At 53.6% G+C, this 15431-nt stretch overlaps 3 protein-coding genes across 3 annotated transcripts; 2 read left to right on the plus strand and 1 right to left on the minus strand.

Moving 5' to 3' along the window:
* Positions 1 to 200: 200 nt before the first annotated feature.
* Positions 201 to 1014, minus strand: NCS54_01498100 (Hypothetical protein; the record flags this gene model as incomplete). Its single annotated transcript, XM_053160099.1, has 3 exons — positions 925 to 1014; positions 358 to 861; positions 201 to 302 (listed from the first exon to the last, which is right to left on the minus strand). The coding sequence occupies exons 1-3, from the start codon at positions 970 to 972 to the stop codon at positions 201 to 203; spliced, it is 654 nt and encodes a 217-aa protein (XP_053016074.1). The 5' UTR covers positions 973 to 1014.
* Positions 1015 to 1889: 875 nt separating this feature from the next.
* On the plus strand, positions 1890 to 6029 carry NCS54_01498200 (Ankyrin-1; the record flags this gene model as incomplete). Its single annotated transcript, XM_053160100.1, has 7 exons — positions 1890 to 1892; positions 1946 to 2010; positions 2072 to 2372; positions 2463 to 2780; positions 2831 to 3005; positions 3054 to 3080; positions 3130 to 6029. The coding sequence occupies 7 exons, from the start codon at positions 1890 to 1892 to the stop codon at positions 6027 to 6029; spliced, it is 3789 nt and encodes a 1262-aa protein (XP_053016075.1).
* Positions 6030 to 8846: 2817 nt separating this feature from the next.
* NCS54_01498300 (Hypothetical protein) lies at positions 8847 to 13358 on the plus strand (the record flags this gene model as incomplete). The annotated part of the gene is made up of 1 exon (XM_053160101.1): positions 8847 to 13358. One exon carries the CDS (start codon positions 8847 to 8849, stop codon positions 13356 to 13358), a length of 4512 nt encoding a protein of 1503 aa, XP_053016076.1.
* Positions 13359 to 15431: the final 2073 nt, after the last annotated feature.

Genomic DNA, 15431 nt, shown 5'->3' on the forward strand with positions numbered 1-15431 from the left:
CGCGGACTGGAAGGCATTGTGATGGGCGAGGGTGTCGGTGGCGAGTCCGACTTGCATTGCAGTGAGGACAACGGCTATATAGACTGTCGTCCCAGCTAGCCAGGCGAAATTGTCCCGAAAATAGGTAGTGGACTGATTCCAGTAAGCCATGTAGCCGCGCAAAGGGGTTTGAGATAGGCGATATATCTTGTTTAGCCGACTCAAACGAAGCTCTCCATGGTGGAATCGCGGGTCGATGTCTGGGTAGATGTGCTCTGTGTCAAGTTGCTCGACGAAGGATATCCAGCCTGGCCATTCGACCTCTTCCGGGAGTAAGTACTTCTCTTTCGCCAATAGGAAGTCGCTCTCGTGGCGTACTAGCGCAACGTAGGAGAATAGGAACCCAAGCGCACATTTCCAAAGCTTCCGACACTCGCATTCCTGGGTGCTCCCTTCGGAATGAGCTTCGCCCTTGGAACATTCGCATCCTTGCTCGCAACAGAGATATTTGGTCCATAAGCACGGCTCAAGCAGGAAACGCGGGATGGGTTTGACGAAGATGCGGCCCGTCGTCCAGACGAGATGCATGTCCATCTGTTCTGTGACGAGAATCTCTCGGCCCAATAGGAGCTGGTGGTGCAATGGTCGAGGCGGTAGGAGCCGGCCTGTAAGCCATAGCAAGCCGTGAACTTTCTTAAGCCTTTGTAGATCCAGCTCTGATTTTATGCAGGCCCAGACATCGCGGCTCGGCGCAACCAAATCGTCAGACTTGGTCGGGTACGACGCGGGGAAGAGTGATAGGAGCCGATCGGTATCGAGCGGGGGCACGGGAGAGTCTCGGTTATCGGTGAGCTTCAGAAGCTGAACTGAGAAGGGGGCAGACTGTTAGTGGGATTGTTAGTTCGCACAAGCGGTCGTCTTCTGAGGGTGCAATGGGTGGAATACTTGACCGAGCTGTCTTTCCGTTTCGCCTATGTTTCGACAATGCGCCATCTCGTCAGCGGATGAGATAGAGAGTGGATCTGCAATGCCGACCGTTCACGAGTGGGCTAAAAATTTGAAGGAGGCTTATCATGAACAATTGGCCAAAAGGGACACGCGGTTTGGTGAATGGTGAAGTCGGACGATAACACAGGTGGGTGGACACCGATGTTGAGGGGGGTTGGGTGATTTTGAAGCTGAGGTATGGCTCGTGGCTGGTGGCTGGTCAGACTTTTACCCGGGCGCATTGCAGGTTGGTGCGTCGAACATCGAGCAACAATGCCTTCCTTTTGGCGCCCCATGCTGTAGGCAAGTTCTCTTGGCTGAGCAGCCGCTAGTCTAGCAAACGAGGCGGCACGAGCCGAACCGGAACTCACTCCTGGTCAAGCTCCGTCACTGACAGATGGGGAATGGGAAAACAAACTGTTGACTACGTTGGATTGATTAGCTTCAATGGCTCCACGTACCCTGTGGTTGTCTGCCCTCAAAAAATATGCCTTGTGCCTGCACGATGAAACAGCCATCATCATAGCCACAGTCATTTTTGGCCAGGCTTTTCATTTGGCGCGCAGCCACCAGCGGAGGTTGCCTTCACGAATGCATGTGGCCAATCCCTCGTTGCGCTCTGGGCAGCAGGCTCGGCAAACCTGGCTTCAGCTCTCCTTGGCGCAGCAGACTGTCAACTTGACATCCACCTGTCAGCAAATCCGCCTCACGCGCCAGCCAGCACTGTACCCCCGCACCGGCGGCTACAGGGACCCAAATTTTACTTCAAGTAGAGACCCCCGTCGCTGACCGCGGTCCTTACCACTTTTTCCCAGGTCTAGACTTCAATTCTTGTCATACAAAAGTACCGACGCTAGGCAGCAAATCCAATCTACAAACAACGTGCTTTGTGACCCGCAATTTCCCCTCAGATCCTCCTGATCATGGTAGAATTGGTCTTTTCTTAACTCGAACCCCAATGGTCTGCTGATCGACCTAGGCTCTGAGAAATCGACCGCCTCTCGAGGTGGTGTACGAGAGAGAGGACAATGATGTCCAAGTCGAGTAAGCCCACGGGATGTCTTTTCTTCTTCGAGCAACAGTCTAACGAACACTTCTCCTCAAGCATCATTGCCGTCCACGGTCTAGGAGCCAACGTCGACTGGTCCTGGACATGGAAGGACAAGGCCGATCCGGATCGCCTCGTCAAATGGCTAGAAGACCCTGACATGCTCCCGGCCGTCGTTCCAAAGTCGCGGATCATGCTCTACAACTATGATTCCAGGTGGCATGCCGACGCGCCGAGGACTCGTCTTCAGCTGTGCGGTGAGGATTTCGCCCGCGCCGTCCATACTTTTCGCAGGGGAGCGGCTGGCCGACCTATCGTCTTTGTCGGACACAGCTTGGGCGGAAACGTCATCCAGCAAGTGGGTTTCCCTTTAAATATTGCCGTATCTGTGCATTGATATTTTGTCGCGTCTTTCCCTTCCACGGCAGATGGGCTTATCACCATCTAGGGCCTCTTGTACGCCAACTCCGAAGACGACTTCAAGGACGTCGCAACGTCCGCAGTCGGCATCGTCTTCCTCGGATCCCCTCTAAGTGGCACAAAACTTCAATTCCTGCCCCATATCTTGGCGGCCGTCATGTCGCCAGCAGGCTCCCACGCGGGAATCATCAAGGAATTGGCCTACGGCGACCCAAGTCTTCGAGACAAACTACACAGCTTCTGTCGGATGCTCAACACCCTCTCGATCCCAACCTCCTGTTTCTTCGAGCTGTACGAGTCGGATTACGGACAGCGTAAATTTGTCGGCGGCGTGGTCAAAGGAATGGTATGCTCTGCAGTCCGCTCTGATATTTCCCCTGCTCACACATGCAGTAGGTAGTCGAAGAGACGTCGGCCTGCATCCCAGGGCTTAGTAGGATACCACTCCAAGCGGATCATTTTAAGATGAACAAATTCTCTGGCCCGAACGATCGCTCATTCTTAAATGTCTCGGAGGAGATTCGCAAGATGTGTGCGGATGCACGACATGTGATACAACGCCGGCTGCACCGTATGTGATGCAAAGTCGAGTGAACAACCGCAGCTAACACGGACATAGCGCACCCCATCATTACTGACAGAAACGGTGATTGGGTCGTCTTCCTTGTTTCTGATAAGTACTGACAGTCGTCTAGACCTCCTGACCCGGAACCCCGAAACCAAAGACTGTCTTCGAGCCCTCTTTTTGACCGACCCGTTCGAGGATATGAAGGCGACGAAACGAAAAAAAGGTGGCCGCGCCACAGGCACCTGCGACTGGATTCTTGGAACCGAGCCTCTGACCATCTGGCTCAGCGGCAAATGTGCGCCAAGCCCACAGTCCGTGTCGACTAACGTCCTCTGGCTGCATGGGAACCCAGGGACGGGGAAGACCACCATGTCCATGTTCCTGGCCGAGGAGCTGTCACGTATCTTCTCCGCCACAACTCAGAAGACACTCGCCTACTTCTTCTGCGATTCCAGCTATGACACGCGGAAAACAGCAACGGCAGTTGTTCGTGGGCTTCTTCTACAGCTTCTGCAACAACATCCGTCGCTACTCGGCCACGTTTTGCCCAAGTTCGAGGAACGCGGAGCCAAAGTTTTTGACTCGTTCGACGCTCTTTGGGCTATGTTGATAAACGCTGGCGCGGACAAGGCGACGGGCCACAAGTACTGCATCATCGACGCTTTGGATGAGTGCGAACCCGGCTCGCAGGAAATGCTTCTGGACCAGCTTCAGGAGACATTTGGCGCCGACACATCTGCCGATCATGAGCTAAATCTTAGCATATTGATCACAAGCCGGCCGTATCCCGAGATCCGCGAATCCCTCAGCACCTTCTCGAACGTGGACTTGTCGTCTTTCAAAGAATCGAAACGAGATATCGACAAGTTTATCGATGAGAGGGTAGCGGTTATGAAAGACAAGAGGAAATACACTAGCAAAGTTGCAGATCAAATCATCCAGATCCTTCGGGAAAAATCAGAAAACACATTTCTATGGGTAGGTTTAGCCTGCGAAGAACTAGCATCGAAAGGTGTTGCTTCCAAAGACGCTGTCAAACGCCTCCAATCGATGCCCCGGGGGCTCCATTCGCTCTATAAGAAGCTCCTAGATACAGCTCTTGAGTCAGGCGGTAACGATGGGGTCATGATTCAACATCTCTTGAGTTTCATCGTGGTTGCTTTACGTCCCCTGAGTGTACTAGAGCTCGCCACAGCTTGTGAACTCTATCAAGACGAGGATGAAGAGGAGCGGATGCAATTCACGATGGAGCAGATCGAGTCCTGTCGCTTAATGGTGCTGGTTCAAGACGGCAAAGTGCTCTTGCTACACCAATCCGTCAAGGACTTTCTGATGAAACCCTTGGGCTCTGATGGTCATCCTTTAATCCATGAACTCGAAGTCCATGCCAGCTTTGCCGCTCGATGTGTCGATTATCTCATGAGGCACGTCCCTCACGCCCCTCTACCCAGTGAGCCGCAAGGTGTAATGGACGAATTTTCATCCTACGCGGCGGACTTTTGGCCTGATCACGCGCGTATGGCCAAGTCAAAGTTTAGAATCAAGGATACTCAGGCTGAATTCTTCGCCGTCGACTCTCAAAGCCGGGAGGCTTGGCTGAGATGGTTAAGAGGGCCAAGTCATGACCCCTATCCCTTTCCGGACATTCCCCAGCAATTTTCTGTTTTTCACGTGGCTGCTCGCTGGGGAATAGTTCAAATGGTAGATTATGCCCTTCTCCCCCAAAGCAATCAGGATGTGTTGGCACAAGCAGGTGAATTCATGGACACTGCGTTCGTAAGTTCGGAGGGAGTGACGCCTTTAGAAGAAGCCGCAACATCCGGTTACGTCGAGGTTTCTCGCCGCATGCTTGATCGAGCCATGCCTGAGATGTGTGTATCGGAGAAAGTTGTAAGAGCTGCAGCAAGGAATTCGAGGAACGGTGACGAGGTTATGGAGCTTCTCTTAGTTTTGAGGAGAGACCAGATCACCGTCACTCAGGAAGTTCTCAAAACTGCAGCAGGGAATTGGGGGTGTGGCCACGAGGTAATGGAGCTTCTCCTGAATCGGAAAGGAGGCCAGATTATCATCACGGAGGAAGTTGTCACAGCTGCAGCAGCGAATACTGAGAACGGCCACGAGATGATAGAGCTTCTCTTGGGTCGGAGAGGAGATGAAATCGCCATCACGGAGGAGGTTGTCACAACCGCAGCAGAGAATAGACGGAGCGGGCACAAAGTGATGAAGGTTCTCCTGGATCGGAAGGGGGACCAGATTACCATCACGGAGAAGGTTGTCACAGCTGCAGCAGAGAATGGACGGAGCGGCCACGATGTAATGGAGCTTCTCTTGGATCGGAGAGGAGCTGAAATAACCATCACGGAGGAAGTTGTCACAGCTGCAGCAGCGAATACTGAGAATGGCCACGAGATGATAGAGCTTCTCTTGGATCGGAGAGGAGCTGAAATAACCATCACGGAGGAAGTTCTCATAGCTGCAGTATGGAATTGGGGGAACGGCCACGAGGTGATGGAGCTTCTCTTGGATCGGAGAGGAGATGAAATCACCATTACGGAGGAAGTTATCATAGCCGCAGCAGGGAATTGGAGAAACGGTCATGAGGTGATGAAGGTTCTTCTGGATCGGAAGGGAGACCAGATTACCATCACGAAGGAGGTCATCACAGATGCAGCAGAGAATCGTGAGAACGGTCACGAGATGATAGAGTTCCTCTTGGATCGGAGAGGAGCTGAAATCACCATCACAGAGGAAGCTGTAAGTGAGATAGCAGCTCGCTTTGATTCCTTTATCATGGCCCTTCTCTTGGATCGGAAGGGAGACCAGATCACGATCACGGAGGATGTTGTCATAGCTGCAGCAGGGAATTGGAGAGACGGTCATGAGATGATGAAGGTTCTCCTGGATCGGAAGGGAGATCAGCTCACGATCACGGAGGATGTTGTCAGAGCGATAGCAGCTTCTTTTGATTCCCATAATATGGCGTTTTGCTGTCACGGAAGACGTCATCACGCCTATAGCAGGGAATAATCAGAGCAGTAGACATTATGAAGCCTTTTCTAGGTCTACAGTGGGTCTCAAAAAGTAACGACACATTTTCCGGTACCCCGCTTTCCCTTATACCTTCACCAAAATCATCACCAACTTCAATTGTTCACCACGCAGCCAAATCAAGTCAGAATGGCCCCAAAAAGACATCCTTCTCCTCATACGAGAACGAGGATTGTTTAGAGATATAATTCGGGTGTGTCGGCCAGCCAGATCGCGCGGGAAGAGGGCATCTCTCGGCATGCCATTTTCGGTATCGTACGAAGATATCGCGACCAAGAGAGTGCCGTGGACCAACCCAAGTCCGGCCGGCCACGCATCATTGGAGACCGGGAAAGGAGGCGAATTTTAAGAGTCATTGCCCAAGATCCTCATATTCAGATACGTGAATTAATTGAGGAAGCTGGATTGAGCTGCTGTAGGGCTACCCTAATCTCATACCTACGGAAAGAAGGAATTATGCATTATAAGTCTCTCCTTCGGCCCTTCCTTAGTGAGGATAACGCAAGAAAGCGTCTACGCTTCACACGCCGCTATGTGCATATGGCTGAGGACTTTTGGGAGTCTTGGGCCTTTTCTGATGAAGTTATCGTTGCTCGAGGAGAGGGCCAGAGGCGTACGTGGGTCTTCTGTAAACCGGTATATCTTGTTTTTGCCATTGCGAACTTTCTAACTATTTCTAGTATGAGAGGCTATTCAAAAAGAACGTTCAGACTCGCGTACTACCAACAAGGCACTCGCAGATGTTCTTTAGCGCCTTCAACTATCGCAGGCGGCTTCCAATGATCCCCCTTGCCGGCGATCCAAAAAGTCCTCGCGGGGGGGTTACGGCACAAATTATTCTTAACTGCTTACAGCGATACCTTCCCCGAATCGTGACAAGAAACAATTACTTCCAGCACGATAATGCAAGCACCTTTACGGCTTATATCGTACGAGACTGGCTATACGAATGGTGTGAGAATCGAAGGGCCACCGTGGTAGACTGGCCTCTTTGCAGCCCTGATCTCAACCCCATAGAAAACCTATGGTCAATCCTTAAAAAGGGGATTTGCAAGCGATATCCAGAGCTCACATACATGCCAAAGACCGACCAAGCAAAGCAGGCTCTTATTAAAGCCGCGAAAGAGCTGTGGCTTGAGATTGAGCCCGAAGTCATTAATAACCTGGCCTACTCAATGAAGCGAAGAATGCAGGCTGTCATACGAGCCCGTGGCTGGTATACTAAGTATTAGATACACCTAAAGATACAGCTTTCAATTCTCTACAGATTGGTATATAATACGATGCAATTGACCCTTCTTTGGCTGCGCAATACGTGATTAAAAATGAGGCCTCATTTGGTGGTATTGATACCCCGGGTGGACCCGGAATGTGTCGTTGCGTAGCGTGTCGAGCCCGACATGAAGCCGTACACTACGTTCCGCAGCGAGAAACCGGCCGCACCGAAGCGGTAGAGAGTGTTAAACCGCGATAGGCGCAGCTCACTATAGCTGTAGCGACTGTCCACTTGGCATAGCGTAGATGTATCGATGTGACTAGTGAAATCCATCATGAACGCAGTCCAGGCGTTCTAGTCGATGTTGGCAGGTAGTAGACCCGCCTCGCCCGCGATGCGCAGGTCGCTCTTGTAGCAGACTAGCCAGGCATAGGACAGAAGTAGGCCGCAGCCGCTCTTATGAAGCGCTTCGTCAGCGCATAGCTCTTATTCCTAGAACTCGTAGTTAAGAAGGTATTTAGGATGGGTTTGATGAAGATGTATGTCTCGTGCCATACGAGATGCTCGTTAGTGGACTCAGTGAGGTGGATGGTTCGCAGGAGTAGCCTCTGTCGATGGAGGGGACGGGCAGGTCGCGGCACGCCGGTGAGCCATAGGAGTCAATGGATCTTGCTCAGCCTGGGGGTTTGGAGGTCGGTCTTGAGGTATACAAGCGTGTCTTTCCTTGGATCCAACAGCTGGTCGTTCTGTAGGAAATTGTGCGGGAGGGCTGCGTGGGTCGACGATCGGAGGGAGTTCTCCTTCGAGAAGGGCGGTGCCAGCCGGCAAGTCTGGAAGCATAAGGTTCAGTAGCTTTCTGCCACATCTCAATCTACACTCACTGCCTGGTCCATTTCGTACGGATTGTGTACACTGACCTTGTGCTTCTTGAGAGATTTCTTTGCTTGTGGCTGAGTGGAGCGTGGACAGTTTATGCGCGGGCTCGATTGGACAATCACGTGTGCTTGCATCGGCGCGACTGTACGGTTGCATATTACCACATGGGTGACAAAACCTTTTTGGGAAGCCTCAACCATGTTAAAATACTTAGTAATTTTGTGGACCCTAACCGGGAGGCCAGTGGTAGTTTGGGCCAAACTACCATTTCGGGGTCAGGGGCACGGACGAATGGGCATGCAGGGATACACGCGGGGGTGGGTCCCAGACGCGGGCAGGGGGGCCAAACTACCAGTCCCAAACTACCATTTCATGCTGCAGCCAATCAGGATAAAGGGAAGGGCAACTTCAGGGTTAAGGAAAAAGCAAGCAAAGGAGGGAAATACAACAGAACGCGTCTCCCAAGGCCAGCCTTCTCGCGACCGACCGGGTGAACGAGGGATATCCTTTTCATATGGACATGAGTCTATAAAATGAGCGCAACTAAGGACGACCGAGCAGTTTCCCAGCAAGCGGCAATCATTCGAGGGAGAGACTATCAAGAAAAGAAAGAAAGAAGGGAAACAAGGACTGCACGTACAGTATCCTAAGAGGAGGAACCAGAGGGAGGTAGGGAAGGGCTCGACATAGTCCAGATCGCAGCCATGGCCCGAGGGCGTCCCACAGACTCGCCCGGCGGCAACGAACCGGAGCGGCAAGAAGATACAGGAGAGTCCGCCAGCTGTGTTCATGCAGAAGCCACCAAACCGGGAGAAGGGTGGCTTATATATAATGGCGAATACCGGTCGTTGATCTGCGCCTTTCACGGCTATGCGGTCTGCAGCCTCGAGGGTCACTTGAGGGACCGTCACCCAGACATCGACCATCGGGCCCGCAGCGATATCATCCACCGCCATAAGGGTCTACAGCTGCAAGGGCCGGCATTGGAGCAGCTCGTCCAGCACGGTGCGTCAAACCCGACCCGGGCCGTCAAGGGTCTCGTCGTTCACCGGGGCTTCGCTTGCACCTGGCCGGGTTGCAGGCACCTCACGCCGAGCTGGAAGTGCCTGCGGGTTCACCTCAACGGCGAGCACAACATAAAGGGAGCCAAGGCGCAGGCGGGCCTCTGGACCGGCGTCTATCTGCAAACCTTCTTTACAGGTCCAAAGAGGGCGATTTACTACTTCTGCGTAAGAATCTCGACCAGCGGTAACGATGATGCTGTCTCGGCAGCAGGAGATCCTCCGACGCCGGTCGGCAGGGGGAGAAGAGCGACGATGGCAGACAGGCAGCAGACGCACCCGGAAGATCAGACGATGATCGCCGACATCACCCAAGGGTGGTCACTGCAGCAGGAGGAGCAGGAGAAGATGCAGAAGGTCATGGAGGAGGGGATCCTGAGGCACGAGACGACGAACTGGCTGAAGAGGACCGGCTGGTCAGCCCACTTCGCCGGGAGGAATCTGGTGGATATCCAAGCCTGCAGCAGGATGCCCGGCTGTGACGACGACGAGCTGCGACGGATGGCCACGGCTCTAGATCGTCTATTCTTCGACCGCTGCATCGGCGGGTTAAAGAGCATGCCCCTGATGACCCGCCTGCTCCTGGCCAGCCCCCACCCTCACGATGCCCACAGCCGACCGTTTGGGCCGCTGCAGGAGAAGACCAGCATGGATCGCTACCTGGTATATGTGAAGCGGTTCTTATGCTATTGCCTCAACGTGCTGTCGCTGGAGGAGGATGCGCTGTTTGCCGAACACGGCTTTCGCTTCACGCCTGCACAGAGGGCCAGCCTCGAGCTGCTCTGGGCGCATCTGCAGGACGAGGAACAGTCGGGCGAGGGGCTGCAGGAAGAGATATTGCAGATTCTGGCGGACTTCTGGATGCAGCGGCTCGACGGGGACCCTTTTGCGAGCCCGCTGTGGCACTTCGTCGGGGTGCTGGGAATCGACGGCGAGACGGGGCAGCTCCGACCTGCCCACCTATTCACCTACGTGCTTGCGGGACTCGTCTTCACGGGGCGGGCGCTGCTGGGAGAGTGGGCTATACCCACCCGGGAGCGGGCCGGGATGACGGACCTCGCGCAACGGTTCGCCCAGGTTCGAGACGCCTGGCTTTGCAAGGCGACATACTCTCCCATGGGCTATACGCTCAGCTTGCTGTTATACGGAAGGAAGATCGCGCAGGAGACTGGTAGCCGGCTGATGGTGTCCTGGAGCAAGGACGGCGAGATGATGTACTTCATGGGCAAGCCGATCCTGATGGAGAAGATTCGTCACATGGTGGCTAGGATGACGAAAGACGCCGAGGACCTGCTGTGGGGTCAGTTGATGTTCAAGGAGGGCGACGACGAGCGTTTCATCCTTCCTCTGGCCGGCATTGAGGATGACCTCACCCATACAAGACGAGGCCGGTCCTTCATCCATACCAACGACCTCGCTGGCAAGGAGGTCGAGATGCTCGAGGACCTCGTCATGGGCTCGCGGAAGACAGAGTTCCTAGATCGAGCGGGCGAGTGGAAGTGGGCGGGCATCAGGAAGTACCTGAAGCTGGTGAAGAAGTTCGAGGAGTTTCTGCTGCTCCTCTCCCACATCACCGGCGGCCAGCCCAGCCGAGGGGAAGAGATCACGGGCCTGCGCCTGGTCAACGGCATCAACAGGGACCGCAACGTCTTTGTCATCGACGGCGATGTTGTGCTCGTCACCCAGTACCACAAGTCTCTGGCCCACTTCGACTCGCCGAAGGTGATCCCCCGCTTCCTGCCGGAGAGGATCGGGCAGCTGCTCGTGATGTACATGGTCTACATCCGACCGCTGACGGATCGCTGGGAGGCGGACAGATGGGAGCTATATGGCAAGATGGCACCGCCGAGCGACTTCATCTGGCATAACGAGACGGGGCCATGGGAGAGCAGTCGTATGTCTGGGGCCATGGGGAAGTGGACCTCCCACTATATCGGCCGCAGGATCACGCTCCAAGACTGGCGCCACATCGCCATCGCCATCAGCAAGAAGCACGCTCGCGACCGGGGGGCCGCTCGGGCAGACTTTGAGGACGGCGACGACGATGACGAGTCGGAGCAGTACGAGGCGCCGGACGATCTGGCTGCCTGTCACACCGGCCAGACAGCCGCCAACTACGGTGTCACGATCGATGTGCTGAAGCGCTTGACGGCCGAGTCTCTGGACATATTCGGGCAGGTGAGCCGTCGTTGGCACAAGTTCCTCGGCTGCGACGCGCAGCAGCAATCGGCCTTGGAGCCGCCGCCGTCAACTTCGTCCTCGAAGCGCAAGGGTGCGGCCGAGTCTGGCGGCGAGGAGAAGAAGTGCCACCCTCCCCGGAAGCGGGCCAAGATCGCCTCGCTCGAGAAGCTAAGGGCAGGTATGACAGCAGCAGTGGGGGACAAGAAGAAGGACGACATGATCCTGCGGGCACTCCGGGCTGTCCTGCGTGATGACGCTGCCCAGTTTCGGTCACCCCAGCAAGAAGAGGCCGTCAGGTTGGCCGCGGCGAAGCAGAGCCCGCTGGTTGCCGTGCTGCCAACGGGCGGCGGGAAGAGCTTGGTCTTCATGGTCCCGGCTATGCTGGCAGGTGCAGGCGTGACCATCGTGGTGGCTCCGTTCGCCGAGTTGAAGAGGCAGCTAGTCACACGCTGCGTCGATGCCGGCCTAGACTGCAAGTCCTGGCCCGAGGCGCGTGAATCTTGGCCCAGGGTTACGCTGGTCTCGGCCGAGGCGGCTGTCACCGATGACTTCCTGCAGTGGGCCGCTGATCTGAGTGTCAGGGGAAGGCTGGACCGAGTGGTCATTGACGAGTGCCATCTGTCATTCACTGCCGCCGAAACCTACCGCGCGAAGCTCCGGTGCCTCGTTCTCCTGCGGAGCTTGGGGTGTCCCTTCGTATTCCTCACTGGGACCCTGCCGCCGCTCCGTCAACGCGACTTCGAAGAAGCCATGCAGCTCCAGGCTCCGCTCTACATACGGGCTTCGAGCCATCGGCTGAACGTGCGGTACTCCGTCCTTCGCGTCCGTAACGGACGGGGCGTCATGGAGGTGAAGAGGCTGGTGGACGCCCGGCTCCCACGTCTAGCACCGGGGGAGAAGGGGGTCATATACTGCACCAGCCACGCGAAGTGTAGAGCGCTTGCCCGGCAGCTTGGTTGCCATTACTATCACGCTCAGCGCGATGATAGCGATGCGCAGTTCCTTGCCCAGCGCGAGCAGGGCTTCCAGGCATGGGTCAACGGCGAAACACCCTACATCGTGGCTACCGCGGCTCTAGGCACGGGCCTTGATGTTGCAGGCATCGTCCATGTCATCCATCTCGAGGCCCCATTCAGCATCATCGACTACGCCCAGGAGGCGGGGCGGGGCGGGCGAGCTGGGGAGCCCGTCACCGCAGAGATAGTCGTCGAGGAGAAGGACTGGCCGGTTGAGGACCATATCCGCGACAGCTACCTAGACTTGAGCACGCGCGAGGTACGCAGTCTGATCCGGACACAAGGTTGCCGTCGCCGCCTCCTTGGCCAATGCTTGGACGGTGACCTACGGGACTGTGGAGATCTCGATGCCGTCCGATGCGATAATTGCCGCCGCGATGAGCTGTTGTGGAAGAGTGAGCTATCCTCGCAGGGTATCATAGCATCACATGCCCGCGGCAGGCGCGATGCCCTCGCTCTAGAACGTTTCGAGGCCGCCTTGGAGGAGATAGAGGAGCTTGGCAAGATGGGCTGCCGCATCTGCTGGATGTTCGATGGCGTCAAGGAGGCCGGGCACCAGTGGGGTACCTGTGGTGCCACAGCAGAGAAGGATCTGTCCTTCTCCAGCTGCATGATCTTTCAGGGTCTGGTCAACTACAAGAAGGATCCACAGGCACGTTTCTTGAGCTGCTTCTACTGTCACGTATCGCAGGAGCTCTGTCGGGACGGTTACGAGACCAAAGGAGCATCATGTCGGTGGAAGCATGCTGTAGTCCCTATGGCGTTGGCCGCCGTGACGGAGGCAGATATATGGTCGCAAGTCCAGGAGGCTGCCGGTCGAGACTTCAAAGGTCGGGATGACTATGCTGACTGGCTGGGCCGTAAGCATAGCAAGTTGGTATGCGGGCGAGAGATGACCAATGCTATGGCCGTCTTTGATCTAGTGCTCAAGTGGAGACAAACTCAAGAGCTTAGTTAATTACTATGTTTTACGCATAGTGTAATACGTTTGACTAGTTATATATAATGATATATAATGTGATGTGATAGGCAATAATAGGAAGGGAAAATAAAAATAAAAAAACAAAGGAGTATATGAGGAGAGAGAGAGAGAGAGAAGGGGGGGCTCCCACAGTAGGTATACTACCCACATAATACTTAACGGTAACTATACATACGAATAGGACTTGGTGATAATAGCTGGCTTTAACTATATAATTAGAATGCTTATAGGAGATGGTATAAATAATATAAGAGGAGGTAAAAATAAAAGAAGTAGAAGAAAGACGAAAAAGAGAAAGATATAGTAGTCCAGGGTAGGCAAAAATAATATCATTCTAATCAGCAAAAAAAGCTCTTTGAGGCTGGCTAGACGCTTCCGAGACTCGAACCCGGGTCTGTCCCTTAGTCAGAGGGATCGCTCTGACCACTAAGCTGAAGCGCCTTTTCGCTCTCAAAGTTACTAAGGTCGAGATGGGGCTGGCACATGAGGGTATCACGAAGACGACGGCAAGGTGACCAGGTCAACGCGGCACAGCAGGCAGCCATAATGGCAACTACCGAGGGGAGAATAAGATAAAGGGAGGGTAATATAAAAGAGGTTAGTTATTATTAGTAAAATAGTATTAGATATTTAAATAAAAGAAAGGAAAAAAAAGATAAAAAGTCTTAATAATAAAAAAGAAATCTTCTTAGGATAACCCTAGGATAATAGAAGATATATATATATATAACCTAACCTTAAGGTAAGAAAAAAAGGGGAAGTATATAGGCCTAGCCGGAGAATAAAAGAAAAGAAAAATAAGGAAGAGTATATAACCCTAACCCTAGGGTTAAAAATGAGAGAAATTAAGGAAAAGTATATAACCCTAACCCTTAGTTTTGCTTTAAGCTAGGAAGTAATTAGAAAAGTTGGCTTTAAGGGGTTAGTTAAGAAAGAAAAAAAAAAAAAACCCCAACTTAGGCCTAACCCTAGGGTAGCCCCTAGGAAGTATTGGCTGAAAGAGACTAGAGGGGGTATTTAGCCCTAACCTAACCCTAACCCTAAAGCAAAACGTTAAATTTTCATTTAATCGGGGAAGGTAAGAGCCTAGCGGGTGTTTCAGAGGGTTAGACCAAAGAGAGACAAGGACTGCTTAGCCGTTACCCCAAGCTTGGCGCCTAGCCTTAACCTAAGTCTAACCCTAACCCTAACCCTACCCCAATGTCGGGCTAGGGTTAGGGGGAAAAGGAGAGTTAGGGTTAGAACGGGTAAGGAGGTTAGTGTTGTAAAGGCCCTGACGTCTAGCACAAGTAGGAAAAGAAACAAAGAGAGGGTGTGAGAAGGTACGAGGTAAAGGAGTTAAAGAAGCAAGACTAACCGCTGCTGTCCGGGGGGAAGAGTTGGAAAGTAAAAACTAACCGCTGCTGTCTAGGAGAGGAGAGTTGGGAAGGTGAAGGTAACCGCTACTGTCCAGGAGAGAAGAGTTAGAGAGGTAAAGCTAAGTGCTAGTAAGTTCTAGTTAAGTAGGTAAGGAGAGAAAAGGACAGAGGGTGTGAGGCGAGGGTTAGGAAGGTAAAAGTAACCGCCAGTGGGCGGGAGAGAAGTAAGGTAAGATCTGGGGTAAGAGAGGAGTTAAGGAGTGAAGACAAAATAAGGAGTGAAGACAAAAGTGCTGTGGGAGAGGGAAGGAAGGGGCTAACCACTGACGTAAGGGTTGGTGTAAGGCAGGCGGAGGCGAACCGCTAGTGTAAGTGGTTAGTTAAGTAAGTAAGAAAGAAAGACAAGAGCAAGCGCTACTGGGGTCAGGGGCTAAACAGTGCGGGAGGTAAGCGCTGACGGGGCTAAACGCTGACGGGGTTAAACGCTGAGCAGGGCTGGAGGTAAACGCTGACGGGGTCAAGCGCTGGCGGCGTCGCTAGGGTTAGGGTTAGGGTTAGGGTTAGGGTTAGGGTTAGGGTTAGGGTTAGGGTTAGGGTTAGGGTTAGGGTTAGGGTTAGGGTTAGGGTTAGGGTTAGGGTTAGGGTTAGGGTTAGGGTTAGGGTTAGGGTTAGGGTTAGGGTTAGGGTTAGG

The sequence above is a fragment of the Fusarium falciforme genome, chromosome 13 (assembly GCF_026873545.1).
Source record: "Fusarium falciforme chromosome 13, complete sequence".
Lineage (NCBI taxonomy): Eukaryota > Fungi > Ascomycota > Sordariomycetes > Hypocreales > Nectriaceae > Fusarium > Fusarium falciforme.